This window comes from Ammospiza nelsoni, chromosome 1 (assembly GCF_027579445.1).
Source record: "Ammospiza nelsoni isolate bAmmNel1 chromosome 1, bAmmNel1.pri, whole genome shotgun sequence".
Taxonomy (NCBI): domain Eukaryota; kingdom Metazoa; phylum Chordata; class Aves; order Passeriformes; family Passerellidae; genus Ammospiza; species Ammospiza nelsoni.
In genome coordinates, this window is record NC_080633.1 from 99,570,988 (window position 1) to 99,591,654 (window position 20,667).

The window sequence follows — 20,667 nt, forward strand, 5'->3', positions numbered from 1 at the left end:
CAGGAAGGCTCTGCAGAGGCATCTGGACCAGCTGGATCGATGGGCTGAGGTCAGTTGTGTGAGGTTCAACAACGAAAGTGCGGGGCTCTGTACCTGAGTGACAACAACCTCAGTAGTGCTACAGGCTGGGGACAGAGTGGCTGGAAAACTGCCCATCAGAAAAGAACTTGAGAATCCTCATCATGAGCCAGCATGTGCCCACATGCCTCAGAGGCTGATATCAAAACCAGCGTGTCTGGGGGGAAAAGGGCAGTGCCCTCCTGTACTTGGCACACGTGAGACCACCACCTTGAGTCCTGTGTCCAGTTTTGGGCCCCCATTCAGGAGGTGTTGGAGTGCAGGGAGAAGGGCAATGGATATTGCAAAATATTCTGCAGAGTGAGGGTTGCAGTGTCTTGATGAATGGTCTAGACAATAAGTTGGGTAAGGAGTGGCTGAAGGAACTGGGGTTGTTTAGCCTGGAAAAAAGGAGGCTCAGATGGGACATTATTTTCTACAACTGCCTAAAAAGAGATTGCATTGAGGTGGGGGTCAACCTCTTCTCCCAGGTAACTAGGGATAGTACAAGACAACACAGATACAAGATGTGACAGGTAAAGGTTCAGGCTGGACATTACAAAGATTGTTTTTCACTGGAACGGGACTTAAGCCTAGAAACAGATTGCCCAGGGAATCATCATCCCTGGAAGTGTTCAAGAAATGACTGGATGTGCCACTATAGTTTAACTGACATGGTGGTATTTGATCAAAGACTGGATTTGATGAATTTGGAGGTCTCGTCCAACCTTAATTATGCTATCTTATGATTCTATTCTCTTCTATTCTGCTCCGTTTTATGAATTACCAAAAGACTGTGCTACAGTGCAGAGATTAGCCAAACTCATATGATTTGCAACATCAGAATTGTAGCATGAACTGCTCCAAAAAGGATAAAAATAAGAAAAATTTCTTATGTTTCATTTGACAAGTGAGAACTTTTCATTTATTTGTTAGTATTATTTAACAAAAGAGAAAGTGAGTAAATAAAGAAGTAGGAAGATTTCCACAGGGACTTGAAACTGCTAGGCAACAAATTGTATGAATATAGTAGGTTACAGGAAAAGACCCTTATTAGCTTTCCTACCAATTTCCCACCCTTTGTTTAAGCAGAGAATTTTACTTACAGGTCTCATTTACATGTTATTTACAACTTCTGAAGAAAGAGGAAAGACAAAGAAAAAGAAAGTTTGTCTTCTAGAATTTTTCATATCCTATTTCAGGTAATGAAATAGCTGGAAATACCCAAAAACGATTCACACACTTTTATACACCATTGTAGACACATGATGGATACATGTTTTGCATATGAATTGGTTAATGTATTGCAGAAGAGAGTAGATTTTTTTTTTAGTGCCAATAACCAAGTAAATGCTTCAATACTGTTTTACTAGCTTTTGGCATTAGATGAAATTTGAGCTTCTCTAATCTTACAGAAACCAATTCTACCCAAACACAATCTGCTGTCACTACGTAAGCCATAAATAATGAACAAAATTAGTCCTTGTCCCAAATATTTTTAAAATTCTGTGTGTGAGGTTTTTTTGTTTATTCATTTTTGTTTGATTGGTTTATTTGGGTTTGGGTTTTTTGTTGGGGGGTAGTGTTTTTTTGTTTCGAAGGAAATTAAGCAACTTCCTGAAATACGTGAACTACTCATCTCATTCATTCAATTTTGATTCAAGTATCCTAACTGGGATAAAGTAAAATAAGGTGTGATGAGTATGTGAAAACCCATAGGTCTGCAAAAACTCTACAGGGATAGAAGCACACATGCTTCTTAGTTGTGCTGCATAAGGTGTAGTCCAGTGCTGCTCTTTACTCTTGAAAAGGACAAAGACCAAGTGGATAATGACACAGAGAAAGCATTCTTCCCTTGTCTCTTTCCATATGGTCAAGGGAGTAATTACAGGAGTGCCAGACTATTGCCAAAATGTGATTTTGAGCTGAGGTTTAGTCTAATAGTCAATCCACACTGACATTAGGCACTAGGTAGCAACAGTACTAGCATGTTCAGGAACATGTAATCCCTAGTCCTGCCATGGCTGCAAGAACTACGAGCAGAACTACCACTATTATTCAGAAAATAGCACTGTTCTCAAAGTGTTAGGAGAAAAATCCTGAATAAACTGTGCAAGCCAGAGAGATATCTGGGTGTATAACAAGGCAGAAGAGTTATAAAGAAGGAATACACTGCATAAATTTCAAAGAAAATCACTATTAATAGTAAAAACACCTTTTTTTTTTTTCCACTGGCTCATGATGTTATGAAATCTCTTTTTTGCAGGGTGCAGAGAAAAAAATGTGTTCAAACAGGAATGGAAAACAATCCAAAACAAAAAGTTAAACACACTCAAATCTGTTCACCAGTAATCTTGAGATAACACCTAACCATGTAACACTTTTCTCATTCTAATATCATGGTACTTGGTGTCTCTCTGCTTCAAACAAGATCATTTTCCTGCAATTTTTGCTCATTCACTGGGCATTTTTCTTTAATATTCCATAAAAGGAATGCTGTGAAATAAAAATAAAAAGGAACATAAAAATCCATCTTTACATGGTGAGTTCTTAAATCTCAGTAGTCTTCCTGCAGTTTTCTTTTCTTTCTTACAAAAACTCTTTTTTTAAATTTAATGCTTAAATTTATGTGTTAAAAGAAGTGTTAGTGTTGAGTGAGGAAGTCAACTTTCAAAATTGTCTTGAAGTGGTTATCCTTCTAAAAACAGAATGCAAAATCCTCAGCTTGTGTGTGGAACTCGGATAACCAGGTGCCAAACTTTCTCCAACAACACCCAGCACAAAAATGAATGGAGAAGTGCCTTCAGCTGCTCAGTTACTGCCGGTGATTTTCATGCCCAGCCTGCTGAGCTTTATGTACAATTGCAGCAGAAGTGCGCAAAACTAAAGCACCCATTTGCATTCAGAACCCAAGAGTGCCTTTTCATAAGTCTTTGCCTTGGCATTCTACTGCCTAATGTGTACGCAAATGTGATATCTGAGCATATCAATAATCAGAAGTTGAAAAGGATAGGCATGCATTTTGAGGCTGAGCTGTTTCTCAATACCTCAGCTGATTTTAGGGCATGAAAAAGAGAAAGTTAATTGCACTCAGAGGAGTACAGAACATCATGTGCTGGACAGTAAAATTTTTAGGCAGATTTCAAGCTACAAACTTAATTTCTTCCCTGACTTTTTAGGCAGATTTCAGGCTATAAACTTAATTTCTTCCCTGATTCCCAACTAATAAGCACAATTATCATGCAGGGATAACCTGACTCCATAGTGATCTGGCAGATAAGGCTCAGTGATTGAAACTTACTTAACCTCCATACACAGTTATAAATAATGGTCTTAATTCAATTTATTGTCCAGAAGACAGTGCAGTTGCCTGATAGTCACTGTGCTTCAGTTCCTCATTTCTAGACACTGCTCTCTACAAGGCTGGCAGGGAAGGTCTTTCAGCAAAGCACAAGGTTCCCTGGAGTCAAAATGAAAAGCTAAGGACATCCTGAGGTTCGGGAGGTGGCCCTCAGTGTGGGAAATCACCTTTGGGTATGTGAGGGTTTGGGTGAAGGCAGTCAATTTTCCCCACAGCACAACAGCATTGTGCTTTGCTTTGGTAGCTGGAAAGGTATTGACAACACGCCAGCTTTTGGCTACTGCCAAGCAGTACTGGCACAGCATCAGTGCTGTCTCTCCAACATTTCCCACACAGATGGGCAAGATTTTGGGAGGAAGCACAGCCAGAACAGTGGACCCAAAAGGACCAAAGAGATATTCCATGCCGTAGGGCATCTGATATAAAACCTAAGAGAAGGTGGAGGTTGGAGTGGGGGAGTGGGCATTTCTTATTTACAACCTTTGCCTTCTGAAGCAATTGCTATTTGAATTGAAGCCCTGCTTCCCAGGAAGCAGCCGGGCATTTCCATAAGGAATAAGATCTTCTGGTTTTTCACTTTGCTTGGCATGCATGTGACCCTTAGTTTTGCTCTCATAAACTGCTTGAACCACAAGGTCTTCTCCATCTTATTTTCACACACTGTCCTGCTGAAGAGAGGATAATAGACTGGCTTGGTGGGCGCCTTGCACTAGCCAAGGACTACCTACCGCACAGAGGAAAAGAAGTCAAAAATAGTAGGAAAATTAGAGAAAAGTCAAACACTGCAGAGAAAGTAGTCTTAATTCTTGTGTCAAAATATAGCAGAATGTAAGTATAAAAATTATTAGCAGATTAGATCATTTGATCAGGTCAAAAATTCGTACCCTTTTGATGTATTCTAACAGCTGTTTCATAGAGCTCTTCTCTGGACAAACACTCAGTAGTGAAAAGTCCAGTTCAGCTCCCTAGTTAAAATGACTATAGAAATAACAAATGGCAATTATTTGGTCCACTGTATAGCACTGAAATCAGGATACTCCAGGAACAAATACCATGACCACAAAACCATACTAAAAAAAAAATTTAAAAAATGGAAATGAACTCACCAGTTCTCATATTAGATCACTGAAGACCCTGACTGATTCAGTGCTGCTCATTGTGGCACTGGTAAATGTTCTCCCTCTAGGATAAGCACATTTCTCCCACATCCTTGCCCAAAAACTTTAAATGAGCAAGCTGAAGGAGCCACACTGAATTTGGCTGTTGAACAAAAAGACTACTAACTTTTCACCATTTGTATTTCAAATGTGCTAAGCAGAAGTACATTTTGTAAGAAGCCTAAGATGGATGTTTTTTCCTTGAAAAAAGATTCACATTACACATATTATGATCTTTCAAGGGTGAACATACTTCATTTGTTGTGACATCTATGGATGGTTACCAGCTCTCAATAGGTGTTAAGGGCATCAGAGAGTTAGCCCATTGCTTTACAACAACTTACACTCTTAAATTCTTTCAAAGAGAAATATAACTGAAGATTTATATTGCTAGAAGAAATTGATACACCAGAGAAGGGAAAAAAAACCCAACACAACAAGACAAAAAAAGCACCCCAGCTGATAGGTGAAGTTTACAAAGATTAAAGGCTATTTAGGGAAAAAAAATCTGTTATGAAATAATACTAAGTACAAACATAGGTCCTTGTTTGGAAACATAGGTACATGTATTCCAAAATGCCAAGTTATTCCTACACTTTAAGGATATGAAATTGTTGAGGAATCTATTCAGTGTAGATAGCTGGGTAAGCAGCTGCAGTAGGAGCTGCAGGCTGAGCTCTGGGTGGGAAGCCCAGGCCACGAAATACCACCCTTTGCATTAACTTTTTAAAGTTAATTTCAGGACCCATTTTTTATTTGGAGCTTTCATTTTTGCTGCAAGATACATTTTCACACTTTCTACTATTTAATACAAAGATAAATGAGACTAAAATTTATATTCTCATTCAAATGCGGTTCTTTAAAACGCACACTTCAAAAAATACAGGCCTTGTCAAAGAAAATGCAGAATATTTTTCAGCGTAAGTCATTAAAAACCTCAAAATCACACAAGTCAAGATGAAATATACAAATGGAAACATTGACAGCAGACAAAGCTCTAAAAAACAAAAGCTCATACTCTCATTACCTGCCCCCATCTTGAAGAGTTCCAAACAGAACCAGAGGGTAAAATCAGACTCACCTTCTGAATAGTTATGATTCCCTCCTGGGTGTCTTTGTCAACAGAAACTTTGAATACTCCCAAGCCATCACCATCCACAATCTTGTACTCCATTTCAGCATTAGGTCCAACATCTGCATCTGCAGCTTTTATTCTGGCCACCACAGAAGCCACTGGCAAAGACTCTGGGACATTATACTGATAAGATCCTGTAAAATTTAAAAAATTGATGAATTCAGAGTCTTCTGGGACTGAAAGCTAAAAAAAAAATTAAAATCTAGCTTTCTTAAATCTACATTCCTTTAAATCATGTGCCTGGACATTTACTCAGGCTACAAGAAAATATTCTTCAGTTTTGAAACAGAATTGCACTTTTTGCTAGGCTTTCTTTGTGATAGACTCCAAGTACAAAAGGCATAACTTCTTCATATGACATGAGAAGTATAAGGCAAAGAGGAAAAAATAAAATTCAAAACTTAAATGCAAATAATAATGTGAGTCCCTAATAATGCAGTTTTACTTTGTTTACCAGAAAAGAGGAAAGAAAAGCAAATAAGTAAAATAATATCAATATAAAAACGTATTATTCTATAGTTTATATCTTGATTAGGCAGTTCACAATCTGAATATCACTAGAAACTAATATACATTAATTTCTTTATCAGTAAATACACCATCTTGACAATTCTAGCTCTTTTTATTCAAGCAGAAAATGATATATATGTTGTCAAAAGTGTATCAGAGTGCATTCTGTAGCCAATAACACCCTCACCTTCAAAAGAAACTTCAGTTATTCTGATGCCGAATTTTGCCCCAAAAGGCGAAAATAACTGCTTAAGAGACTCAGCCTAAGTCAGATAAGCAGGAGGTATTTTATTACGACGCGTCGGAGAAATCACGAAATGGATTTCTGAGTTCACATAGCAAAAGCAAGCCTTATATACAATTTTGTGTATAGGATTACATCAGATCAGATACATAATCATGCATATTCATATGGGGCGTGGTGTAGGCGGAGCGTGGGCGGAGCGTAGGTGGAGACATCTCTTTTGGGGAATTCTCAGGTGGTCGTTCCTGTTGCCTTCATCATAGACGGGGTCTTTCCGATGAGTCTTCCTCTTTAAACTTTTGAACCTCTTCCCTAATTTGGTTAATTCCCGGTGTACTTGGCTTGGTCTCTATAGCTTGGCAGAGTTCTTAGGGTCAGTTTGACATTGTTGGCTCTGAACATGCTTAGCCCATCAGTTCCCCCTATCCCTATCTCCTTCCTGTCCTTGTGTTTCATGCTTTAGCTGATTAATTGCTCTATGTGTTTCCTAATATTATGTCTTCTTCAAATGCCTCACATTCTATGTTTTAACTCATTGTTTCTTGGAGGCTATCTGCTTTGGGGCTTCAATTCTATTATTATTTCAAGCAGTTGGTGTCTTGAAATAACAGGAAATCTATTATGTACAGATCTATTTTTTCCATCGTTGGAGGTGAAGCTGGAGCTGACATGAATATATCCTTCATATTACTTTCTATGTTACCACATTTTTTTTTTATTAATAAAAAAGGACCCCAAACAGAACACTTTGAATAAACTGAGCGCTTCTGGTTTGAGCATACAACTCTGTGCTCCTTTCCTTAGGTTAGGATGAGAGCCACCTTGGTCAAAAACATGAAATGGAGGGAAGGTGACTTCCCAGCTCTTTGGTATTTAACTCTTAAGGAAACACTGTAAGCATGTGTCAATGCCAAAGGAATACAAAGGATTAAGGGTCAAATTAAAGAATCCTGAAGCCTAACTGGAAAGACCTAAATACCTATTAGGATATTTATTTTTTTGTCTATTTATTCACAGAGAGGAAGTAAAATAAATTAATAAATGTCCCTGCTGCTGTAAGCCATTTCAAATGATCTGGTATGCATGAGACAAAGAAAAACAATGCTTAAATAATAATAATAATAATAATAATAATAATAATAATAATAATAATAATAATGATGATGATGATGATGATGATGATGATGATGATGATGATGATGATGTAGTTTTTCAGTCAGTGTTTAACAAAGAACTGAACATGGAAAATAAGCACTTTTTTGTTTAGAAATAGCACAGTGTGTAAGGAAAATAGCAGTGTTTAGGAATAATATTACAAGTCACATATTGACAAAGGAACTTACTGCGTGGGAAGCGGGGCGGGTTGTCATTTACATCAGTCAGGGTGACAGTCACAGATGTAGTCCCTGACAATCCCCCATTCTGCCCAACCATGTCCTTTGCTTGGATAACTAACAGGTACTGGTCCTTGGCTTCTCTGTCCATATTCGGAAGGGCAGTCTTGATCACACCTGCAGAAAGACAAGGTGTCAAGGATCACACAAGCAAAAATATGCTGCTGTAAAAGCTGATTTTGCCTTTAAAAGGTAACAGCAGATCAGTGATTGCAGCAAGAGTGGAATGAATTAATTCCAACACTAATATAACAGGGTTTGACTAGGAGTTGCACTGACGTACCATAAGCTTATTTTAAATAGTCACCAAACCCATCAATTTTTCTTTACTTGGTAACACAGTGCATGATTGTGTTTTTCAAGTATCTTCTCCCTGACCTGGTCTTCAAAATGTCTTGGGTAACACTTCCTTCCCTGCAAGATGTAATTTTCTGTATTTGATTTCCCACTCTTTTAGAGCTAGGAAAAACAGAATATTCAGCATTCATTCTTTAAAATTCTAAGGTGAAGATTCATTTCACTATCTTTTGGAGACCAATTCAAGACATTAACTCTTACCAATACTGATAACATGCCACACTTTGCAGATACATGAAATGATCTTATTTTGCCATATATTGGGTTTACCAATGTCCACTTCTAAAACACTGGCACAATAAAGAAATTTTTTTATTTAGTAATAAAATACTTAAATACCTGAAGTATTTTTTGTTATGTCCATTTGATGATCTGCATAATTAACAATATGTAATTAATTGACATGAAATGAAAACTAGAAGAAAATTCCACATTTTATTCTTTCAGGTCTGCTGATATGCATCAAAAAATAAATATGCCTTCTCAAAATATGATGATTTTATGAATATTTCATGCCCAGTACATAATACAGCTGCTAACCCTGATTTCCAGAGAGGCAGCCGTTTGCTACTCCAGCACTTAGTGTCAGCAGTAAAAGAAACATAAACAAACTAAATAAAGAAGAGGCACATGGGGACACATATCTCTTCATCTGCTATTTGTTGAATGTTAGCTTAGAGTTTTATTTCTTTTTTCCCTTATGAATGTTGGACTTGCCATTATTCACCTTTGGATTGAAACATTTATTTCACCAACGGACTGCCTGGCACTATTTCACCCATTTTTCAAGAAGTGTGAAAATGCAATTAATATACAATTTAATAGTTTTATTGTTTCTACTTTGCTTTTCCTGGCATGCTTGTTTTTCTGTCATAGTTAAATTACCAGGTAAAGTTACCCAGTCATTTGGAAGCAAACTGTCATGCACACAGGAAATTTGAGTATCACATCCAAGTGATGAAAATGTATGCAAACATTTCAGTCTGAATTCTTCAATATTTTTATTTAACAGAAACTACCATATTATTTTTCACTGGTTGCCTGTAGCCATCATCACAACATACATGGTATATAAGCACACATGGAGAGGGAGAAAAAGAGAGAAAACCTATGAATAATACTCATTGGAGGGAAAAGGACAGTGCTATATATCCCTGCTGAGCATGGATCTGCTGCAATGTGGAGATAATTATAGTAGTTATTTCTGCAAATTTAGATGCTGCTAAATAGAGTGTGACTTTTTTGGTCACAATATTGGGACTCAGGTCTGATTCATATCATGGATCGTTTATAATTAAAAGGGTGATATTTTTTTTCTTTTGTCTCAGCTTGGTTATATCCAAAATGAAGATTATAACTCTTCTCTTGGTAGGTGTAAGTGAAGGCTGAAGCACTAAATTGAAATGAGCAAAAACCTACTTTCCTGCATTATGAAAAGTCCAGCAGAATGGGTAATATTTATAAAAACAACAGAAGATTAAAGGTTGCATTTGGTCGTGGCTTAAAAATATTCACATTTTAAGAAAATTATAAAAACAAAGCTTCACTAGCAATATGTTTTGAAAGTGGCCGCAAAATATTATCTGACAAGCATAAGAAGCACAGTGTGTCCTTCTTCAAATTAATAAAGAAGGGATTCATTTTCCACAACTAAACTTCACTTTGAAAAGTAGAATGGAGAGTAATTGAGCCTTAAATATATTCTTATGGAACCTGACTGTGTGACATTTAGATATTTCTGAAATCTGCAAAAATGTTCAATGAATTTTGAAATTTTCACTGAAAAGAGAGATGACAATGGGCAGCAGACCAATTAGCTGGTAGATTGATAAAATAATAAATTCCATTCCAGCAAAGTCTCTTTATTACATAGCTCAGACATATGGCTTTCATAATGCATTCTAAACAATAAGAGATTAAATATCAACAAAACACGAATGCATTCAATTAACAATGTGATCATATTAATAAGTTCCTACCAAGTTATAATGAACACTTTCCTCTTTTTCTCAACATTACTGCAAAGGGTTTATGTACATTTACCTGTTTTGGGCTCCACAGAGAAGTAAGGCTGTCCTTGCAATATGCTGTAAACCACTCGAGCACTGTTGCCGTAAGTAGGATCATCTGCATCAGTGGCTGTCACTTGAACCACAGAGGTACCTGTAAAACGTTTGAGGGACTGTTGCACACGAAAGAGAGAAAAATCTGAACTACACTTACTCTATATGCTGTGCCAGTACATATCTGGAACAGTGTGAGGTGGCTTCTCACAACTGCTCATCATTTCCATGCTGACTCTGTTTACTGAATCAGGTTTTATTTGTAAACCGGTAGTATCAGCTACTACAGAATTCCATCTTCCCAAATAGTCACAAGCATTGATTCACAGCAGTAAAATCATCTCACTCATTAGCTCCTCCTCTCTATCTCTGCCTTTGTCTGGTGGAGGATGTGTCAGCAAAATTTCAGTAATGATGGTGAAGCCTGAAGTTTTTTTGAGTATGAAATACAGTAGTAGTAGTTTTCCTTTTAAGAGAAGTCTGCTTGCTGAAATTGTAATAACTCATAAGAAATTCAAATATACATACATATATATGTTTTACAAATTTTGATAAATGTACACAGAATTATTGTTAGTCTATAGAATTGTTTACTGCTTCATAAAGAGATGGCTGAAGAGTTTCTGTCTCAGCTCAGAGAAAATCTGGTGAAAGTGATCTCTAAATTCCTTTAAAAAGCAATAATTTCACTCAATAATTTGCAATACTGATTTCCTTCAATACATCTGCAATATCAATTGTGGTGTTTATCTATTGTGTAAAGATTCCTCAAGCAAAAAATGTCTCTATTTTAACAGAAATAAGAAATAAAAATTTCTAACTGGCTAACAAGAAGGTTATGTTTTGTGAGGATCTCATTCTGCATCCATCTCCTATTCATTATGTTCTCCATGTCAGTTCCCATTTGTTTTGTTCTAGACAACAGCTTTCATGGTGTATGCTGAGAGCAGAATAAAATAACACTTGGAGCCAGGGCCTTGGCCATGGTCACCATCCTTTGATAGACAGAAAAGATTATTTTTTCTCACTGGCAGATTGTCTGTAACATTCAGACCTTCCATTGACCAGCACAGGGACCCGTTTGGAGGTGAGACTGCAAATTAATATTGTATCAATTTTGCAGATGCTCAGTAAAAATCTTCAAGAGAGGATCAGATTGCTTTATAGACTTTATTTATTCACACAATTAGAGAGAAGCATTTTTTAAACACAACGTTCATTTTCTGAAAAGACAAGCTTTTGACATCTGAAAATGAGACCAGCAAGCCTTGAAATGACTTTTTAAGAATAAACTGCAGTAGCAAGTGTCCATGTTGAACTTAACATAAATAGTATTCTGGTCAGTTTTACTTGGAATGTTCAGGAAATGGGAGAAAGCTCTGAAATTCTTTTTACCTTTTATAGTATATCACTCATCCATTTTCCTCATCTTTTCCATTCTGAGTTAAGTAGGACATCATAAATGGAACCTAGGACTCAAACTTTGGAGCAAGGATTAAGTGCAGCCCTCCATAAAATGGAACAGACTGCAAAGGATGGGTCCTGCTTGAAAGAATTCTGACCAGAAATGATCATTCGTAAAACAAATTTATTGGGGTTATGGCCTAATTAGCCAACATTCCTGATCTCTATTCCCGAAGTATCCATGACAAAGTAGTAGCGTTGCAATTCCATTTAAATGCAATTTTTCTGTCTTGTGACCGGTATAATATTTTTGGGCAGGGAAAAGGTTCTTCCCAACCTGAAATTTCACATGCAACTATTAAGTAGATAGAAATTTTAAAAAGAAGATTGCTAGTTAATTCATCAAGTCTTTTATAAGTTTTGGGACCTAAAAATACATCCATTTTCTGTTCACCAGTAACTAAGAGCTTTGATTCACTATGTCAAAGTGATTTTACAGATTACTCTGTGATGTAATTTCATACAGGGACCTATTTTAAACTTGCCAAAGTCTATCCAGCTTTTGAGAACAAGGGTATAGTAATGACTGTTTGACATCCTGTGTTCTTTGTGAAAGCCAGGCTTACCACATTTACAAAGTCACTAAGCCCTGCCAATGAAGCTTACAAGGTCCGCAAATATTGGCAAAAGTGCTTATAAACCTCTCACACAGTTATGTCTTTCCCCCTGCTCTTGCTGCTTTCAAGGGCCCCAGACCAATACAAGATCAAAGAAATTACAAGCTCTGCAATCTCAGCACAGACATTTTCAAAATACTGCAAGTTTAGAAGTGCTTGTTTGCTGTAAAAATCTATTGATGTAGCAAACAAACCCTCTACATTTCAGGAAATGAATAAAGTCATTATCTGAATTTGATTGTGTCTCTCCTAAAACACATGAATCCTTCAGAAAAGGGTGGGTTTTAAGTAGAAATTCTAACATCAAATCTTTCTGTGATAATTCCATTTAAATGTAATCAGTAAGTAAAAAGCAATGGTACTTTTCCAGTCCCTCTGCGCTAATCAACTTCTTCTAAACATCAGTGGGGGAAAGATCTAAAACTAAAACCCATTATATTGTCATTATTTCTTTGTTAATTGCACACACACCAAAAAAAAAAAAAAAAAAAAAAAAAAAGAGCTTTTGAAGCCCCATGCTGAGAGGGAGATTTCTGCACACCACTTTTTTCAAGAATATGCAAGATAACAGAAGGTATTCTAATTATGTGAAAAGTCCTATGTGTAGGAAATCTGTTCCAAGGAAACAAATGCACAGAAAGATCTGTATTTGTGGATTTCCTGAGATTTTTTCCAGAAGAAGCAGATTGCTCTTGAAGGACAGGAATTCCTTCAGAGTAGGATAACTGCCATGTACTGCTGTTCTAATCTTTCTGCAACGGATTGATGTCAAACTAAAATACTTACTTCCCTTTAAAAAAACCCAAATCATAAAGTTTTGGGGTTACTTATGGATAGTAAATAAATTTAGAAGTGAGGGAAAATGGGTAGTCGCATTGTAGTTCCAAGTACATCACCTGAGAAGAGTTTGTGTTCCTGCACTTAAATTGTCTTCCTTGTATCTGTGGATGCTTTGCCTCACCCTCCAGCAGAGACAATCAGCTGCCATACCTGCATCCAAGGCTAGGACTGACAGGTAACAGGGACAGTCAACAAATGGTACCACACCTTTACTCCACCCAACAAAATGAGTGTTCCAGTAGATCTAATTTAGTCAATTTGTTCAGAGCCCTGGAGTGCAAGTGTAGACAGGACACTGACCCTACTCCCAACTTTCATTAGTGTCTTAATATCAACTGTGCTTTGCAACTATAACTTAAAATATTAGTTAGAGATATTACTTACAAAATACTTGTGTATTTTGTATGAGTTAAAAAAATAAGCATGCGTTATTTATTTTAAAAATAGCTTTCTTTTGTAAGTATGGATTCCTCAAAAAATATTTTCTCTACAGTTATGTCTTTTTAACAAAACTTGGATATCAGTTCATTAAAAGGAATTCTACATGTAGCAACATCATAAACCTTTTCAACAATTGTAGCAAATACTGAGAAAAAAATCTGTGCTGCTTATTAAAATGCTCCACACAATTCTTTTCTTGATAGTAGTTACAGACTTAATTCTGTGTGACTGGTACAGATTTCTGGTTTTATTTTCAATATTTTTTAAGATAATTTGTAACATAATGTTTACTAGATATTGATAGAGATTACTAAATTACAGTAATCTCAGAACTTGACCTATTAACTCTGATATTAAGGTAAAAGGATGGGAGGATATTTGCAGAGAGGATCTTATATTTAGAATGCTATTTGTACTTAAATTTAGCCAAGTCAAGGCTCAACAATGTTCCTGACACTGCAGAGATTAACCTTTTCTGTGATAGGAAGAGAAAAAGCTAAACTGGTTGCTAAAAATTGAGTTGGAGATCCTTCAACTCAATTTCCATTGGGAAATCTAATGGATCCATTTTGAATTTCTAAGTGCATTATTTTAGAAACCTCTACAGAGCTTTTTAGAAAGCTTGCAAGTAACTTGCAGGATATTTTATGCAAATTTTGAAATAATGTTTTATGAGAAATGATTCTCTGACTTCTGTTTTAATATTGGTGAGATCATTCAAAATAAAACTGGTTTCTAAAACTAGAATAATTTACCAAATGCATAATTTTTAAACTGCACAAACTTATCAATTGAATTGTAGCCACATAAACAAATTGAAAATACACCTTTAAGGCAGTCAGTTATTAAAAGTATTAATTTATATCAATTAATGATGTTCACTATGTCTAACATACAAAACCATTCCATGATGGCATGACATCTCTACGTGGTATCAGCTGCTACTAAAAACATTAAACACCTTCACTATCAAGTTATCCAGGATTTCTGCATGATCCTTATGTACAACAATCCAGACTGGTTCTGCTTGGTTCCTTCTGGTATTTCTATGCTTCCACCACCAGGTCTCACCCACAGCTGATGCAGCAATGCTTCCACAGCCTTTCCCCTCCAGGAGTGTGAAAGGGGAGAGTCAGAACCCTCTTCAGCTCCTCCCTCCCCTCCCACAGCCTCGTTATGTTGCCTTCACTCGGAGAAAAATCTCAAGAATGGTCTCAGATAATCAGCAAGGTCAGACAAAGGGAAGGAGAGGTGGCTTGTGCCTGGAGAGACACTTCATGCAGGTTCTCAAAGCGCACTACACACTGTATAAAGGATGTAAGCCTGATACAGTGCTTTTGCGTGCTTTACGTTGTTATATAAATCAAATATTTCTATCCATCACAGTCAGGGGTAATAAATGGCAAGAGAGATATTTGTTGTGCTGGGTAACAAGCAAAGCTGTTGATATGGCTGGAGAGCAAAGAAGATTAAACAAAACAAAACTATGATGGGCATTGGAATTCTCATCCCTACTTCCCTTGGTTATAACTCAAACAGATCAGTATCCTTTTGTTTGAAATATAATGCTACTCAGTTTTTTAAGTATCAGACACACTTCAAAAAAACATGACAAAAACAAATCCTTATGATTTTCAGATAAGCCATATCTTTGGGGGTTTTGCCACGAATAGATTTATAAGCCATCAAGATATTTACTTTGTTCAGGATAATCAATATAATTGGGCCTGACCCAAATATAATTTAAACCTGACCTGAAGTCATTTCAAATAAAAGAAGAGATTGACTTCAATTAGCCTTAGATAATGTCCAAAAATATTTGTCAAATAAAATACAGAACAATTATACTTGCATAACCAGTCTGTAGGTTAAAGGTTATAGTTTTCCTAGCTTTATAGTTAATTTGGGTTTATAATCCTGTGATCTCTTTCATTTCCTTTAATACCCAATTAAAAATCCTTGTCATGGATACAATTTTAAACAAAATAGGAGAGAGATACTTTGTATCTCCTTAATATTTCATGGATGCTCTAGGTGATTAATTAAAAATTATGTTATATGAATAAAGTATGAATTGCTGTAACTATGTAAGGCAAAAATGCGACAAAGTGCGACAAAGTGTGACAAAGGAATTTCATGTTAATCCTTAACTCTGTAACAATGCAGTATTTGTTAGGTGTGTGATACTAACCATGAAGATGTTTAAAATGTGCAGTTTCAGGAAGTTCATGAATCTGAAACCACCCTTAGTTGACACAAACTTCAGAGAGTGCACTAGTCTCAGTTAATAACTTGGCATAATACTTACCCGAATCGAAAATACATTTGGTGTTGCACAATCCATGTGGGAGAAAATATCTTTTACTCCTTTATGATTTAAAGATTCAACAAAATATGCAAAGCACCTCATTTTGAAAAATTGTCCTTATGTTCTCCACTGCACACTGTGCACTCCCCACAGATTGATTCCCAATATATTTTTGAAACAAATGGAGCATAGGTAGGAGTAGAGGCATGGATTTGTATGTGTAAGTAAACCTCATATATCTGTAGAAGTTGTCTATACATCAATATGCCAGTGCAAGAAAAGACAGGGGTGAGAAATGCAAAAGTGAAATATGGAGATAATTTCTTTTCAGGTCATAAGACAAAAGTGAAAAAATTCTAACAGTTGCTGCATGCTATACCTTTCTTAAATAATCTTATTCTAAAGTAAAAGAGCATCTTAATTAAGAAAAAAAACAAATTTATTTTAATGCAACATATTTTTCAGGTGTATTATTTAGGTTTTACACTCTTAGATTATCTCTTGTCTAGATTTTTTCAAAGTTCAGAAGTAAAAAGTTCCTAGCATCATATCACAACTTCATCTCCTCCCTGTTACTCTGCAAAAGCTGTGGTGTCTTTCTTCCAAGGCTAGTACTGCCTCTTCAGCCATCCACAAAGTGCTAGAGTGACAATGAGCAAATGCCAGGTATCAATGAGAAATAGTGTCTATGCTCATTACTTAGGAAAATAAATTTATAGAAAACTCATTAGCAATGTTTTACTTATCGTCTATTGACTAAGCTGAGTTTCAAATATATAAGCAATGTTTGCAACTGATTGCTGCAGGGCACTTAGGTAGGGAAGATTTTTTTCTCTCTAGCTCCAATTTAGATGCATTGTTTAACATTCAAAAACACAGGAGATCATACTGAGGAAACTATAGCAAATTTTATGTCCAGCCATACTGTAAGAGTACTACATTTTAATATGGTTTAAAATCAGTTAAACAAAGAAAATCTTTATTTCAATCAGCACAGAACTCTCTCAGGTGGAAGTGGGCTTTCCCATACACATACTTGTAGTAAAGTAGAGTTGGTTTGTTTTGTTTGTTTTCTTTTTTTCTTCTTGTTTTTGTTTGTTTGATTGGTCAGGTTTTTTTGTGCTTGTATTTATGATTTCATCTTAAAGTGACATTTACTGAAACATCTCTGGGCCAAGCCTTAATCTGGTCCGAAAGAGTCAGCTTTCAAAGGAACAGCGGCACCTGACAATGGATGAGCATTTGGTCACTTTATAAGGAAGAGACAGTGGATTTGATTTTGAAATTCTTCCCTAATTCAAATTCAGGAAAAATCAGCCGTTCTTAGTTTCCAGCAAAGGGTCTGAAGCCTCTAAGACCCATTCTTCTCTGATTTCAGTAGAACTTCGAACTATCTCAAGTTGTACCCCAGTTCCTGCTGCTTGCCTACATTCCCCAGAAAATGGAATTTCAGTGTAAGAAAGAAATATCCAACAAACTATTACTAAAACGTGCAAAACTTTAAAAAAAATTATGCTATTCACTATCAGGAACTTGAGGAGCTGGTTATGAAAAGACCTTATCTGAATGAAATTATAAATTACAACCTCTGAGTACCGTAACATAGGTGTGAAACCTATTACTGTTAATGGGAATGATAAAACAAAGCCTCTGGGCCCTGGAATGAGAAATGCACCATAAAATGGTTATCTGAATCCTTGCATAGCTATTTGAGTTTCACAATATTTTTGAAAGGGTAAATACTTAATCTAGCATGTTATTTCCAGTTTAGTCTTGAAACATCTAACTGTTGCAGGTGCCTCATAGATAATTAAGTAGCTTAGTGCGAAACAGTAAAAAAATAATGAAACTTTTAAAAAGGCAATAGGAACAAATTTCCCACAACACCAACAGTGTACTTTGCACTTACCCACAGGAGACATCTCAGGAACTCCAGCAGTGTAGGGACCATCCAGAAATTTTGGCTCATTGTCATTGATGTCCTGAATCTTAATGACGAACTCAGACTCTGGCTCCACGGGTTTATTAGTCAGCCTATCTAGAGCTTGTGCTCGGAGCGTGTAGTAGGCCTGCTCCTCTCGGTCCAGCCTCTTTGTAGCATGAATATCCCCCGTGTTCTCATCAATAATGAAAATGGAACTTGCCCCTTCGCCTGACAAGATGTATTTGATGGAACCATCTCCTTTATCAACATCAGAGTGAAGCTGGTGAAAAATTGATGAGAGATGAGATTAACTTACAAGAGAGTCAGTGGCATGGAGATATGTAAAAAAAAATAATTCCTGTGTTGAGCAGTAGTACACGAAATTTTATTGTTCCTGGAAATATAAGCTGAATGTTTATCACATACCGCATGTGTGTGACCATTATAATCTGTAAATTTGCTCCTTTAAGCACAAAAACTTCATTCTTTCCTGCAAAAAAACCTCACTCTTCTAATGCCAGATTCTTACATAGGCAAACACATGCACACATATGATCATAACCATGACTTCACTCCTATCTGAATTTAACTACATTGTTCACTTCAGTTTATAGTCCTTCTGAAGGGTGAGACTTAAAACAAATAGCGGTATAAACTTCATGTCAGTGTGTGTTTGTTCTTGTGTGTATATATGTATTTTCTCAGTGTTTACTGCAGAGAGCAGTAAAATATGTCAAATATTTTTCATGAGGCAAAGCAGCAGGTACTGATCTCTTCACTCTCATGACCAGTGACAGAATTCAAGAGAATGGCATGAAGCTAAGTTAGGGGAGGTTTAGGTTGGATAGGAGGAAAGTTTTTCAATAAGAGGGTGGTTGGGCACTGGAGCGGGCTCTCCAGGGAAGTGGTCCAGCACCAAGCCTGACAGAGTTCAAGAAGCATTTGGACAATGCTCCCAGGCACGTGGTGGGACTCCTGTGGTTTCCTGTGCAAGGCCATGGGCTGGACTTGATTATCTTGAAAAGTCCCTTCCAGTTCAGCGTATTCTATGATTCTATAAAATGAAGTAAAATGTACTGGTTGATAAATTGCTCACTACTATCTGATGGGCCTGTAACTTCAATTCCTCACTTCCATATCTTCCTTTTCATTATCTAATTACAGAAAAATGCAGACTCTGAGAAAGACCAAGGTGTCCTGGCACTTTTTGGAAGCACACAGCATGGAAAGTCAGGTGCGGTTTCCCTGGGACTACTTGTAGTAGGCACACAAGAAACACACGTCAGCAGGTCAAAATGTATCTCCCATTAGAAAGGCAAGATAGGCTTACAGAAAATTTTTTTCCTCATCACTCAAGGTATTTTAACTTACAGAGAAGGATTCCACAGGTTTTCTAGCTTTTTTTCATCTTCCTGTTACAGAACACAGACTCAAACACCTATTACATACTTCTCAAACTTGCATCAAGACTGTAATTGATCTGGATATCATGTTATAGTAACATGCACATATGATATATTTAATACTGTACAAGTGAAAAGAATTCCAGTAAAATTTAAATTTTCTTGCTTGTTAAATGTGGATTAATTTGTAGCTGAAGACAGTGTTAAATATGCTTGGGTTTTTCTATCTCATATCTTCATTGTACCTGCCCTAATTCCATGTTATCTTGAGTTTGGAGGTACATCCACTGTCATCACCATCATCATCACAATTTCCATCATTAATTTTTTTTTTCTTTCTGTTATGAGTATCACTGTGACAGTATTCACTTCCCAAATACATGGAGAAAATTGTTATCTTGGGCATGACTTAGCACAGCTGCAAAATATTTTCCTATTTCAGCAGGGAAGTATTCATGCTCAGTTTTGAATTTTTCAGCTGGATAAAAAGCTGCCTATTTTTTTACACATTATTTCCCTTACAATGTTTGGACATCTCATACTTATGCAATTACAGTGCACTTCTCTCTTTTAAGACAGAAATGGAATCCAGAGCTTTGGACTGGATCAGATAAACAGAACTAGGATATCTAGATCAGATTAGCTACATTATTTTGAAATATGATTTACCCTTATTCTCCTGCTACCTAAATCCAGAGACACATAAACAAGCCTAAGATTTCTTTTGTGGAGTTCCCTGAACATTTAAAGCCCAACTTCTCTGCACACACAGGAATAAACCGTGTTAACACTGTGAGCAGGCCATGGTAAAACGTATCTCACTATCAGGCTCTTTTGAGATCCATAGCAGAGTATTCCTCAGTCCCAGTGGCTGGGGTTTATTGAACAAACCATACCTCTGTTCAACTCACACATTTGACAGCTGGGGCTTTCAATGCTTTTTCAAACTTGACTGGAAGAAGTATCCATCTTCCCTACAGAGGAGCAGTGGCCTGTGCAAGTAAGAATCTGTCTAACTTGTCTTTGATTTTGTTTGACCTTTTTTTCCTTCCTCTTTCTTTCTCTAATATCTACTTCAGGGTGCATATGTCTCCTGTGTGCTACAGAGGAACTTTCTGTGTTTCCCTACATAGCCAGAATCCTACAGTCTAGACTGACATGCTGAGTATCACATTTCACAAGAACTGAGGTTATGGGATACAAGAATTCCATGCCTGTATCTTTCTTAAGTGATTCTGTTTTCCTCATACCCCATATTCTTGCTGGTCTTTCTGGGGTGGCTGAGACTCTCACATTATCCCTGTAAAGGCTGTTCCACCTTTTCTGGCATACTTTAGGATGGATGCTGGATGAGAGAAAAGCAGAGGACACCAGCATACCCAGCATTTCATC

At 36.7% G+C, this 20,667-nt stretch overlaps 1 protein-coding gene across 1 annotated transcript in view; it reads right to left on the reverse strand.

Moving 5' to 3' along the window:
* Nucleotides 1–20,667, reverse strand: part of CDH7 (cadherin 7) — an 82,727-nt gene that overhangs the window by 25,010 nt on the left and 37,050 nt on the right. Inside the window, exons 3-6 of the mRNA XM_059479158.1 lie at nt 17,858–18,152; nt 10,259–10,378; nt 7,808–7,975; nt 5,657–5,844 (exon numbers count right to left, since the gene is read on the reverse strand). Of these exons, the coding sequence (XP_059335141.1) occupies nt 5,657–5,844; nt 7,808–7,975; nt 10,259–10,378; nt 17,858–18,152 (771 nt within the window). The remainder of the gene's footprint in view (nt 1–5,656; nt 5,845–7,807; nt 7,976–10,258; nt 10,379–17,857; nt 18,153–20,667) is intronic.